This window comes from Hydra viridissima, unplaced genomic scaffold (assembly GCF_058129835.1).
Source record: "Hydra viridissima isolate aposymbiotic clone 2 unplaced genomic scaffold, HvirCarnegie_v1 scaffold_2, whole genome shotgun sequence".
Lineage (NCBI taxonomy): Eukaryota > Metazoa > Cnidaria > Hydrozoa > Anthoathecata > Hydridae > Hydra > Hydra viridissima.
The window spans coordinates 22,952,593-22,965,047 of NW_028324301.1; the positions used below are offsets into that span (position 1 = coordinate 22,952,593).

General features: G+C 30.6%; 2 protein-coding genes and 1 long non-coding RNA gene across 4 annotated transcripts; all 3 read right to left on the reverse strand.

Moving 5' to 3' along the window:
- Nucleotides 1-1,232: 1,232 nt before the first annotated feature.
- Nucleotides 1,233-5,540, reverse strand: LOC145188203 (magnesium-dependent phosphatase 1-like). Its single transcript, XM_090079492.1, has 2 exons — nt 5,250-5,540; nt 1,233-1,952 (listed from the first exon to the last, which is right to left on the reverse strand). Exons 1-2 carry the CDS (start codon nt 5,382-5,384, stop codon nt 1,554-1,556), a joined length of 534 nt encoding a protein of 177 aa, XP_089935618.1. The 5' UTR covers nt 5,385-5,540; the 3' UTR covers nt 1,233-1,553.
- On the reverse strand, nt 2,198-4,773 carry LOC149892499 (uncharacterized). Its single transcript, XR_016450017.1, has 2 exons — nt 4,720-4,773; nt 2,198-4,376 (listed from the first exon to the last, which is right to left on the reverse strand). It is a non-coding gene; the product is annotated as an uncharacterized LOC149892499 (long non-coding RNA).
- Nucleotides 5,541-5,669: 129 nt separating the features above from the next.
- LOC149892500 (thioredoxin domain-containing protein-like) lies at nt 5,670-12,104 on the reverse strand. 2 transcript variants are annotated; one of them, XM_090079491.1, is made up of 7 exons: nt 11,949-12,104; nt 7,183-7,251; nt 6,978-7,027; nt 6,600-6,642; nt 6,345-6,467; nt 5,990-6,026; nt 5,670-5,872 (listed from the first exon to the last, which is right to left on the reverse strand). In XM_090079491.1, exons 3-7 carry the CDS (start codon nt 7,012-7,014, stop codon nt 5,744-5,746), a joined length of 369 nt encoding a protein of 122 aa, XP_089935617.1. In that variant the 5' UTR covers nt 7,015-7,027; nt 7,183-7,251; nt 11,949-12,104; the 3' UTR covers nt 5,670-5,743. The 2 variants fall into 2 exon arrangements, with proteins under 2 accessions (XP_089935617.1, XP_089935615.1); XM_090079489.1 differs by lacking the exon at nt 11,949-12,104 and adding an exon at nt 11,398-11,612.
- Nucleotides 12,105-12,455: the final 351 nt, after the last annotated feature.

Below are 12,455 nucleotides of genomic sequence, written 5' to 3' on the forward strand. Positions count from 1 at the left end.
CCATAGAACTATATTTTTGACCAATGGAATTTTGACACATTTTTTTATAAATAAATATATAGCGCATATATGGAGGTTTATTTATTTTTAGAAAAAATATTTTTTGTCTCTACGTTTTTAAAACTAACATGGATTTAGCAACGCGTATTGAGATAATGCAATTGTTTTATGAAAATAAAAAATGTGCAACTGCAGTTCTCAGGCAATTTAAAACAAAGCATGGATTTAATAAGAATCCATTCTCAGTATCCTCAATCACTAGATTAATTGACAAAATTGCCATAACTCGGTCTGTTAACGATGCTCCAAAATTGGGACGTCCATCTCTAAAAGATGAACGAAGTGGCAGTGTGTTCAATGCTCTTGTGGTGTTGCAACAACATCAGATATTTCAAGAGTAACAAGAATATGCAAATCAATTGAGTAAAAAACCTAAATTATCTTCAACAGTCTTTCAGCACGATGGTCACCTCCTCATTTTTCCTTGTCTGTTAGAGAAGTGCTGGGGGAGCACTTCCATGAACTTGTCATTGGTCGTGGATTTGATTTTAATTGGTCTGCCGGATCACCAGATCTTAATCCCTTCGATTTTTATTTCTGGGGTGTGATTTAATCAAGAGGTTATCAAAGAGGCAGCGTCCAAAATATTAACGAACTTAAGAGAAGAATTTTAGAGGTCATATCTAAAGTATTACAGGATGAATTATTGGGTTCTGTGATCGACGTTCTTTATCGATGTGTATTGGTTATGCAAGTTGATGGGGGTATTATTAAATATAAAATAAAACCTCCAATAGTGCTAATAATTATAAAATTTTGTTGTATATATGGTTTTAATAAAATGTTTGAGATATTGTCTATTTACTTTTTGCGTTGCTTAATAAACGCGCTGTAAATAACACAATGATAATTTAAGTGAAAACTCCAAAATAGATAAGTTTTTTGGGCGGTAGTGTAATAATCCTCCTACAGAGGAAGCACTGCTTCATCATCGAAACATATTTAGAGCACTGTTTTTACTGGTTTTCATTACGTATATATATATATATATATATATATATATATATATATATATATATATATATATATATATATATATATATATATATATATATATATATATATATATATATATATATAAGTAGTATGTTTTAACTATCAATCTTTTTCGACCCTCTCCCCTCCGGATGTCATGAATGCATAATCCTCAAGCAAATGATTAATTTCAGTCTGTTGATTTTTTCGTATGATTATGATGTAAACATATTACTACACTGAGCAAATTTAAAACAAATTGTACCATCTTTACATAATAGTTTCCGATCTCGCGTAAATTTTAATCGATTAGCTTTTTTTACCGTGAATAAAAAATAACAAAAACTAAAATTTTTTACAAATTTAAAAACTAGTAATGACGTAAATAAAGGCAACACATCCACAATTTATAAGAAACCAAAAATGATTATGATTTATATGTATGTAAATCTGTATGAGAAACCTGCTGTAATTTTATGACTTAAAAACGTAATTCTATACTTTTAAACAGAATAACTTCAGGTTGGTGACTTCACATCTGCTATTTTATTTCTGAAACTTTTAAAACCTTCATTGATATCAGCTATTTTTAAACCATGTCTAACAAGATGTGTAGTGACTCCAACTTTTTTTAAGTCAGCAATATTCCTTGGCTCGTCATCAAAAAAAACCATATGGATGTACTCAATGTTAGTCTTTTTTTTAATTTGCTCGAAATGTTTCAACTTTGAACCAGGGTAAATTTCTTTCACACAGAAAAAGTGATCAAGTTTCAGTAAATTCAGCAATTGAGCAGCCATTACAGGATCATTTGAACGTGAAGCAGCTGCCATTTGAATTCCACTCTCTTTAAGAGCAACAAATATTTTAACAACGTCGCTATAAAGCTTTACCTCATTGTTACCTCCATCAACAACCTAATATATATGTTATCATAAATATCATATCATAACCACGGTTTGAAAATTCTGCGGTGAGCCGTCAACGAAAACACCAGAAAAAGTCCTTTGGAGGGGTGATAATATGGACTCTAGGGATACTATTACAAGTGGTTTTAAAATCAACCATTAGCGCCCGAGAAAGAAATTTCGATTTTAATATTTTTATAGTAAAAATGCTCATACTATGAACTTTTTTCAAAGGGTTTTATGAAGTAAAAACATTTTTATAAGCTTATATCAATATTTTTCTGTAAATATAGAATAAATAACAACTTTCTTAAAAATTCCAACTCTAACAAAAAATATTGCTTTTTCTTCTACAAAACTAGAGCCCACCACATCTCTAATGTTGAACATCAGTTTTGTTTTGATTTCTTTTTAATCCCCAACATTTTTTTAAGTTCATCATTTTTGTTCTTGTATTCAAACTAAAGTTAATAAAATTTTGTTAGAGGAAATAAAAAAAATACATTTAAAATGCCCAATTCTGCTAAAACTCATGTTGAGTGTCGAAACACAGTTTGCATTCTCTGCATGTCAAAAGGTGATCGAAGTATAACACCTTTCTTGATAAGAAGATTGGTAAAATACTCTCCAAAACCATTAGACTTTAATGATGATCATCTTCCAAATGGAATGTGCACAAATTGTCGTTTCATTCTGCAAAAAATTGATAAGGGAAAAACATCACAGCCATTCCCAAATTGTATGATTTCAGTTCAATTGCTGTTAAGCTATCAACAAGAAATTCTCCTGCATGTGACTGTATTATTTGCTAAATTAGTAAGTCAAAGGGTAAAAATTCCTCTCCCTTGTCCAGCAGTACTACTCAAGAAAAATCATCTAAAGTTGAAAAAAGATGCACAAAATGCCTTATTGTGATTGGACCGGGTTTATCCCATAAGTGCACCCCAGGAACTAGAAGTACAAACTTGACTGCACTTGCAAAAATAGACGCAAAAAGTACAGAAATTATTGCATCTTCTGTTTTGGAACCCAGGATGCATCTCCAAATGGCACAGTGCGACTGAGCAAATCAAAACTTAGTACGTGTTTTTTCACTGCTTTTTGCCCAACATATTGCTTTTTATTAGGTACATTTTATTCTATTAATCCATTTTAAATTTCAAGCAAAGCTAATCCAACACAACTATTTAAGGATCCTCTTCCAACTGAAACCTTGTGACAGTTCAACTATACTGGTTTGTCAAAAAACCAGATGAAACAACTGCTTCAACTCTTAACTCTGCAGGCAAACAAAATATGTTGAGCCATATTTTGCTAGAAAATTTGCAGAGCAAGGAAAGTTACTCAAAGATCACTTTTCTGTCACTAAAATTAAATATTTTGATATTGGCAGCCATCTTCAATTTATGGTATCAGCAAGATCTGTCTCCGAGGAACATCTAATTAAGATAGGACTTGATGGTGGAGGTGATTTTTTTAAGATGAGTCTGGGCATTATCAAGGTAGCCCCAGAATCAACCAGTCCCGTTCTGAAGACTCTTAAGCTTTGTAGTTCTTCCTTCAAAGATTCTGGAGTAAAGAAACAGCTGATTATAGCAATCTCTGAAGGAATGCCAGAAAACTATGAGAACATTAAAAACCTGTTGAAACTCACCAATATTGGTGCTTTTTCCTTTGTCTTGTCTTGTGACATGAAAGTTGCTAACATTCTTTGAAGACTTCAGTCTCATGCTAGCAAACATCCTTGCTGTTGGTGTGATGCAGACTCTTCAAACCTTGGAAAATGTGGTGCACTGAGAACTTTTGGAAGCATTAGAAAGGCTCACCAAGCTTTTGTTGCTTAAGGAAGTAATGTAAAGAGTGCTAAATGCTTTGGAAATGTCATCAACATGCCCTTGCTCAATATTTCAGATGAAACACTCATTCTAAAAGCAATACCACCAATGGAACTTCACCTACTGATGGGTGTGGTCAACCACCTTTTTAAGAACCTGAAAAAAGTTTCGCCAGAGGTCAAAGAATGCCCAGAAATTTTAAACATTCCCTTCCAACCCTTTCATGGAGGACATTTTCATGGAAATCATTGTCAAACGCTATTGAAAAATATTGATATTCTTCAGCAAAAAGTTGAAGCAGCAGCTATAAGTACAGCATTTCCCTATGTTGAAGCATTCAGGCAATTTGATAAGTTAGTTACTGCATGTTTTGGAACCCATCTGGATGAAAATTTTCAAGAATACGTTGAGAACTTCTAAGCTGCATACCTTGCTCTTCCAGTCTCAATCACTCCAAAGGTCCACATTGTGTTCTTTCACGTGGTCCAGTTCATCTCTGAGTCATCAAAGTCTTGGAATACACAGTGAACAGGCCACTGAAGCTCTTCATGCAAACTTCAAGCCTCAATGGCAACGATTCAAGAGACATGTACTTCACCTAGAACACAGACTGCAATTACTTAGCTGTGTTGTAGACTACAACAGCAAACATGTATAGAAGTTAAAATCAAAACATATAAGAGTGGAAAACGTGATTTTATTAGAATTCAGATGTTTTAGCTTTATGATTAAATCCATTATGATATTAAGATAATCAAATTGTGAAATTATACAGAAATTTGCTTTGTTGTTCTTGCTTTTTCAGTTGTTTTGTTACAAGATACACATTTTTGAAAAAAAAAACAACTCAGAATTGGATGAATTAATAGCTTTTTAGTACTAAAAGATAGCTTTAAAATTTAGCCAGTGTCAAGAAAAATAAAAATGCTAATTTCTCTCACGGACGATAATCGTTGATTTTAAAATCACTTGTTACGATATCCTATGGGTATGTACTACCCTCCCTCCAAAGGGTTTTATCGGGTGTTTTCGTTGATGACTCACCCCAAAAGTTTCAAACCGTGTAACAACATATCTATTAATAAAATAAAGTAGAAATAAGAAGTTGTCACTGCTTTTTAAATAAAGATGTTGAAATTCATAAAGGACAAAAAAAAGTGGGTTTTTAAACATAATACCGCAAGTGAAATCAATGCTTGGTTTTAAAGAATTAAAAACACCAAGAAAGAAATTTAGTGCTGAGTTCCAACAAGAACACTACAATTAACAAGAGCACTGCAATTAAGGTAAGAATACCTATCGAGATAATTCTGATCGGCACGTTGCCTAATACACTTAGAGAGAACTACGAAAATCGATGTCAAAAGAAAAAACTTTAAAAATACGAAGAAAAAAAAAAAAATCTTAAAATTAACAAGAAAAAACTTTGAGATAAATAAACAAAAAAAATTATCAGAAGATTTTAATTTACCTGGTTGCAGTTATTAACAATAACAGGTGGAAATATTTCGCAATCACAATAAAAAGGCCATATAGTATAATCCAAATCAAATACCACTAAACTAGGTAAAGGTGACGATGACAAGATATTATCTAGTTCACGCATATTTATCTTAATTCATTTATCTAGGCATTAACGAAAATAAATGTAAATAGTTTAGTTTTATTGAAATATGCTTTTGTTTAAATAAAACAATTGTAATAAATATGTTATTTGATTTCACCATCTTCATAAATAGATCTTAAGCGATAAGTAAACAAAATCTTAAGTCAATTCATACACACATATACCATATACTAGTCAGTATGCAAATATACCATACACTAATGTATACCTACATACATGCTGGAAGGTCATAACATTTAAGATTCCAGAAAAAAAACTTACGAATATTGTTGTAAATATTTAGTAAGATATTACAATAACACCAAAGTAATATAAATAATATCAGACATTAAAATAATCTATTTTCGTTTTTCATGTTTTTTCTTTGGTGCGCATGTGCAAAAGAGGACAAAAAGAAAAAGACATGTCCCAGTACTTAGAATAATTAAGCTGTGAGTACTTGGCAAACGCTTCAACTTATATGACGTCTAAAAATATAAAGATTGCAATTTATTAGATTTATTTTTTAGTTAAAAGCCAATCATAATTATGGAAAAAAAATAAAATAAAATAAAAAAAAACAACAGCAGCTAATTATTAACTACCTTTAATTCCTCAGTAAAATCTTCCAGCCACACATCGCTGTAAATGAATAGAACAAGTAATATTACGGTTATGTTGGTGATAAGTTTAAAGTAAAAAAACTTGTCTTTATCTAATTTCATAATAAAATTTTTATCTTGATAAAATTTAAATATTAATAAACACAACTTTTTGATTGCAAGGAAAAGTATTTATGGGGGAAAGAAAAAGGAGAATTTCTCCAAGTATTTTGAGTAAGTGCTCGATGGAAACTCTCAAAAGTATGTGAAAGCTTTTTTGTGCTAGTCAATATACTTTTTTAATATTTTAATCACATTTTAATGAAAAGTAATTTAACAGAATTTATTTGAAACTTACAACCAGTCCAATGGTTTAGCAACAGTTTTGTGTTTATCAGAAAGATGTCCTTTGTCTATGTAATCACTAATACTAGTTGCTGTTTCCTTGCCTTTGTATGCCCATTGGTAACCACGACGAAACCTTAGTAGATATGTTAAAACATAAATTATTTTGTCAGCACAAGATATCATAATGATATTTGACTAAAAGCCACTCAAAATGTAAAAATCATTTCAAAAAATATCACTACAAATTTTTCATTTACAAACTCACAGCATAATGGTTGGTTTGTTAATTCCAAATCGTCTAATCGTTACTAAAACAAAAAATCTAATCAGAATAAAAATTCATAGTGGTAAAAAGAAAATTTAGAGAAAAAAAAGAGTAAAAAGATTCTTATATACATGATTACCAAATACTTACACATTTTTAATGATAAAACTAGCACTCAAAGATAATTTAAAATATTAATAAAATCCAAATAAAAAAGAACATTTTGAATTTTAGGAGAGTAGTCCAGGGATGTCTTTAATACAGTATCAACAGCAAGGTAGAGGAGGAGGCTAAAATTTTGTAAACTTACAGTCGTGACAAAATTTTTGGGGTTTTTATAGGCTGTAAATGCATTACAATTGCATAACTTTTACTTACATCTAGAAGCCTCTGGATTCAGCTTGGCCACACTCATTGTAGCTTGATATCTATTAGAAGAAATTAGGGTAAAAATAATGAGTAAATAGTAAAATATGAAACAAACTTTTGCAAAACATAAAAAAAACAAAAAACAAAAACAAAAATAATATTGTATTTCTGATTTTTATTTCAATTTTAAAGACCAAATAACTGATAAATTTACTTTTCTTTTATTTGAAGAAGCTCCTTTTCTATCTTTCCACAATTTGCACAACCAGTAGTAGCAGGTGTCCTGATTTTTTAAAAGATTGCAGAAGCAAATTTTAAAATATTATACACACACATATCATACACACACACACATATGTAAAAATATTACACACACACACACACACACACACACACACACACACACACACACACACATGTAAAAATGTTTCTGAACAGTGATTTTTTTTCAGAGCTTCAAGATGGCCACCTGTTAAATGCTTTCAATATAATTTGTACAAGTCTCCAAATTTTCAAGCTACACTACTGATTGAAATCAGGCAAAAAAAAATAAAAAACAGAAACAAGGCCAACATAGTTCTAATATTTAATTTCATAGTTACTAGATAGTTAACCTCAGCAAAAAATTAAATATTAAAAACAAAACCACAGTACTCTAACATTACTAGTCCACCTCTTAATAGATTTTAAGGGAATTTTTTGTGACTTTTTTACTAGATTAAAAGTTAAACTGACTGTAAAAAAAACACATTTATAGTCAGATTAGACTGAATATTTTAGTCTTTTACTTCTAGAAGTCTAATTAGACTGCAGGCAATAGCCTTCTGCTTGGCAATAAAAAATAAAAAATGTGCTAATTCATTTCAATTATTACCCATATTTATACAATCAATTCAACTTTGTATATTTAAAAAATTCAACTTTGTTTCTTTAAAAAATTTAATTTTGTTAGAATTAGACAGTTACAGTTAGACGTCACAATTACAGAGGTTTAAAACAGAACAATAAGATCCAACTCAACTATGTACTAATGAGCCATGTACACTATACATAATCAACAGAATAATAGGATTTTTTGTATATCATTCAAAGTGGACCCATAATTGCCCAGAACTAATCCTAAGACCTTAAATAGTTGAGACCAGTATCCTTGATGCCAAGGGTTTAGCCCTTTGCTGTTTTTTAAACATTAGGGAAAGAAAAACTGGTTTTCAGAAACCACAAAACTATTGGAAATCAAAAAACAAAAATGCTATTTTCAAAACCGGTTTTTGGATATATAACTTTTGTACAAAATTTACTTGGTTATTTGGCATTTCTAAAACACTTTTTATGATGTGTAGTTTCTCGAGAGAATAAATGAAAACATTTAATTTGCTTCCACTTGAACTTTAACAGTAAGTTACTGCAACTTGTGATGTAAAAAAGTGTAACAAATTTTAACAACAACGAAAATGTTGTTTTCTGAAGTCCAAAAGGATAACACCAGTTTGAAGCCTTTTTTACACTCAAAAGAACTTGAATTAGCCAAGTGCAAGCTCTGCAACCAAGAAATTAAGTGCAAAGGAGGAACCACAAGCTCCATGAGGAAACACCTGAGGACAAAGCACAACATCACATTTGCTGCTGTTGTTACTCCTGAGAGGAAACTTGAAGTCATCAAACCCATTGACTCATTTTTTAAGACAAAGGATCCTGTTGATATTGTTTTGGCTGAGCTTATTTCATGTGATGGGCTGCCCTTTTATATTTTCTCAACTAGTCAACATTTGAGAACAGCTCTAGAGACACAAGGATATAAATTGCCCAAAGATGCTAAATCGATTAAGGCTCTGCTGATGAAACATTATGAAGATGTCAAGAAAACATATCAGCAGCAATTTGCAGAAAAGAAGCTTGTTGGTCACAAATTTAGCTTAACCCTTGATGAGTTTACTTCATCCAGAAATAGAAGATATACGAACATAAATGTTCATATGGTAGGTGATTATTAGAACCTTGGAATGATCAGGGTACATGGGTCTATGCCAGCAGAGAAATGTTGTGTAATTGCTAACAAGAAACTGAAAGAATTTAGGTGAGGTTTTGCCTGTGATATTGTTGCAGTAACCAGACGGAGCTTCTGTAATGAAAAAATTTGGTAGCTCAATTTTACCAGACATTAGCTCTGCCTCGCACATGGAATCCATTTGGTTGTCTGTGATGTTCTATATAGGCAATCTAGGAAAGAAGATAATGGCAAACCTGAGCAAGCCACTATTCTAGAAAAGGACCAAGAAGATGATGACAGTGATGGGAAGGAGGATTAGAAGTTTCAGCAGAAGCAGGTGCATCAGCTCTTCCAATGATCAGGGAGGATGTCAAAAAACTCATCAACAAGATCAGAAAATGTGTCAGATTGTTTTTGAAATTCTCCAGTTAAAAATGACATGATTCTGCAAACGCATGTCCAGCCTGAGTTTGGAAAGGAGCTGCAGTTAATCTTAGACTCTAAGACACATTGGAACAGCTTACTAGATATGATTTCAAGATTTGTTACCCTTAAGAAATGTATTCAAATGTCACTGATTGAGTTATTAAGCGATATTATGATTTCTGAGTCTGAATTTACCACCTTACAAAATCTAGTAAATGCTTTAGAACCAATCAAGGTTGGTGCTGAAGCACTTTGCAGAAGAGATTCGAAATTGCTCTTATCTGATGGCATTCTAAAGTTCATTTTCAAGCAGCTAAAAAGCCAGGAAAACACCTTTAATCAAGAGCTAGCCCACTAATTTACTAAGAGTCACTGAGAGGAGGAATGCTATATTAGTAAACTTAGTTAAATATCTGAATAATCCTGATGTCATTAATGGAGCAACTCATGACATTTTCAAAAATTCCATGCTAAAGAGAAATTCAATTGCTACTACTGCATCAAGTTTGTTTAATCCTTTGTTTGAGCAAAAAAGGAGTGAGTCTATAGATGAGGAAAATTTTTCAGATAATGAAACTAGTCAGGAACAAGTACAACAATTTACTTCCTTGTCAGAAGAGCTCGAGTTCTCCATCAGAGAGACAGTCAAAGGGATTTCACCAAAGAAACAAAAAATAGAATCAACTTCCAAACTAATGCTCAAAGAAATGGCAGTATTTGAACTAACAAAGAAACAATCAAGTTAGATTTGTTACACACGGCTTTGAAGTCAATCCAAGTAACAAGTGTGGAGGCTGAAAGGTCATTTTCTGCAAGTGGTCTATTTGTCACTAAACTAAGGTCAAGGTTAAATGACAAAACACTTAATGCTTTATGTTTTTTACATGCTAATTGTCTTAAGAAACGTAAAACTAACCATTGAAAAGACTTATTTGTTTGTTACTCAATTGTATTCAATATACATGTATGACATTGTTGCCCTGAAAAGAAATATTTAAGTTTTTTCTAAAATCGGTTTTAGAAAAAACTTAAATATTTTTTTTCCCTGTTAAACATGATAGAAAAAAGCTATATAAAGACATGAAAAATTGTTGCTTTGAAATTATGTGTAGACAACTATGTGAAGAATCTTTACATATAATAAATAACATAGAAAATTCAATTAAAACATGTCAGCAAACTCAGAGTTTCAAGGCATTTAAAAATTAACCTTTGCTCATTAAAAAATTGCGAGTAAGCCACCAAATCTGCAAAACATCAACAGGATAATAAAGTTTATCATTTTATCCAGCTTCTTTTACCTTTTTTTCTCAGCCAGTTTATAAAGATTCAAAAACACATCTGCTTATTTAATGAATGGCATTCAGAGGAGATTTGATGTTTTGATAGTGTCTTTTTATGACCCATCATACAAACTAAATATTCTCTTTAAACTTTTTTATAGGTAAGTAGTTACTATTTAATGTATGTTAATGAATAAGGCAATTACTGAAAAGGTAAATACTCAGGATTTACATGTTGTTGAAATATATAAAAAGTTGTATAAAATATATTTCTAGGTATCATTTTAAACACTTTAAATAAAGCAATTTAAAAGTAAACTTTCTTAACATTATCAATTTAAAGAAGATAAGATTTTAAAAAAAAAAAACATTCTCTAACTAACTTGCATTTATTTAGAAATTAATTTAAAAAATTAATTTCTAAATAAATGAAATCAATTTAAAAATAACTCTGCATTTATTTAGAAATTAAATCAGGTATAATCTCTCTTCATTTTAACTGTGTCTATAAAAAAAAAGAGAAAAGTAAAGTTCAAGTTCAAGTAACAATAAACAGACTAAGTAGCTCAGTTTTTTGCATAATGTATAAACAGACTAAGTAGCTCAGTTTTTTGCATAATGTATAGTATCTATAGAGGCACACATTGGTTACTATTTTGTAATATTGCTCTGAAACCAAAACTTCTGGGAATTTTCTTTTCTCCCACAAAAAAAAACACAAGATGCTTACATAAATACTAGCCAATCTCCTGTTGTGGCACCGGTGGCAGCTTGTGTTAAATGTTCAAAGGAACCATCATCTAACACTATTAAGTTTTCCTCTGCTTTTATAGAATACAGGCATGACGATACAATCAAAACACAAGTTTTATAAATTAGTAACATTGCCTTCTTTTATCTAAAAGACTTCAATAATGATGACTAAATAACACTGACTTAAATATTTCTAATTAATTGTAAATAATTGGCTAGCAAATTGCTACAGTTTTAAAAGTTTATAACTCAATTTTATCCAACAGAAGAATAAGAAATAAAAGTAAAGTGTATAGGGACACAAGATTTATGCATTAACATACCATTATGTATAATAACATAATACAGAATATTCATACACTATTCCCTTGATATTTTGAAATTTTATAAAGAAAAATTTGCATCATGTTTCTTAAAATCATGAATAAAAAATTATTTCTTTAATCATCATATCCATAAACATTTTTTATGTCTGGTGTAGAAACGAGAAAATTGGTCGAAGTAATACCGTCAATCTAGATGTGATACCTGGTAAATGCCAAACATACCACTTTTAGTTAAAAGTATATTATTCTTTCATTGTGCTGTTTTCAAAATTTATTCTAAGGCCATGTATCTATAGAACGTTTAGATTTTAAAAAAAAAGTACATGTAACAAACACTTGAAACTTTCAATTTAGTGGGTCTCGTAAATGTTTTGCACTTACGAGGTATCACATCTAGACCGACGATACTTTAACTGCTTACTCTGCATAAGTCAATCACACGTGTAGCTTTTTAAGATTTTTCTCTTTACTCAGCTTTTTTCGTAAGAGGAAATTTAAAAACGGCGCACAGTGACTCAAAACAGCAAAAAAATGGTAATAAACCCCTCACAACTTTTCTATAAATTAAGTGCCCTTTTTTAAATAATATTAAATTGCAATAATTTTTTATTTCAAAAGTATAAATAATTGTTTCATAAAACTTTTATTTTGTATTTTATAGTTAAAAGAAGTAAAAAAAATTGATATTATTTTCAAAAAAATATGAAAA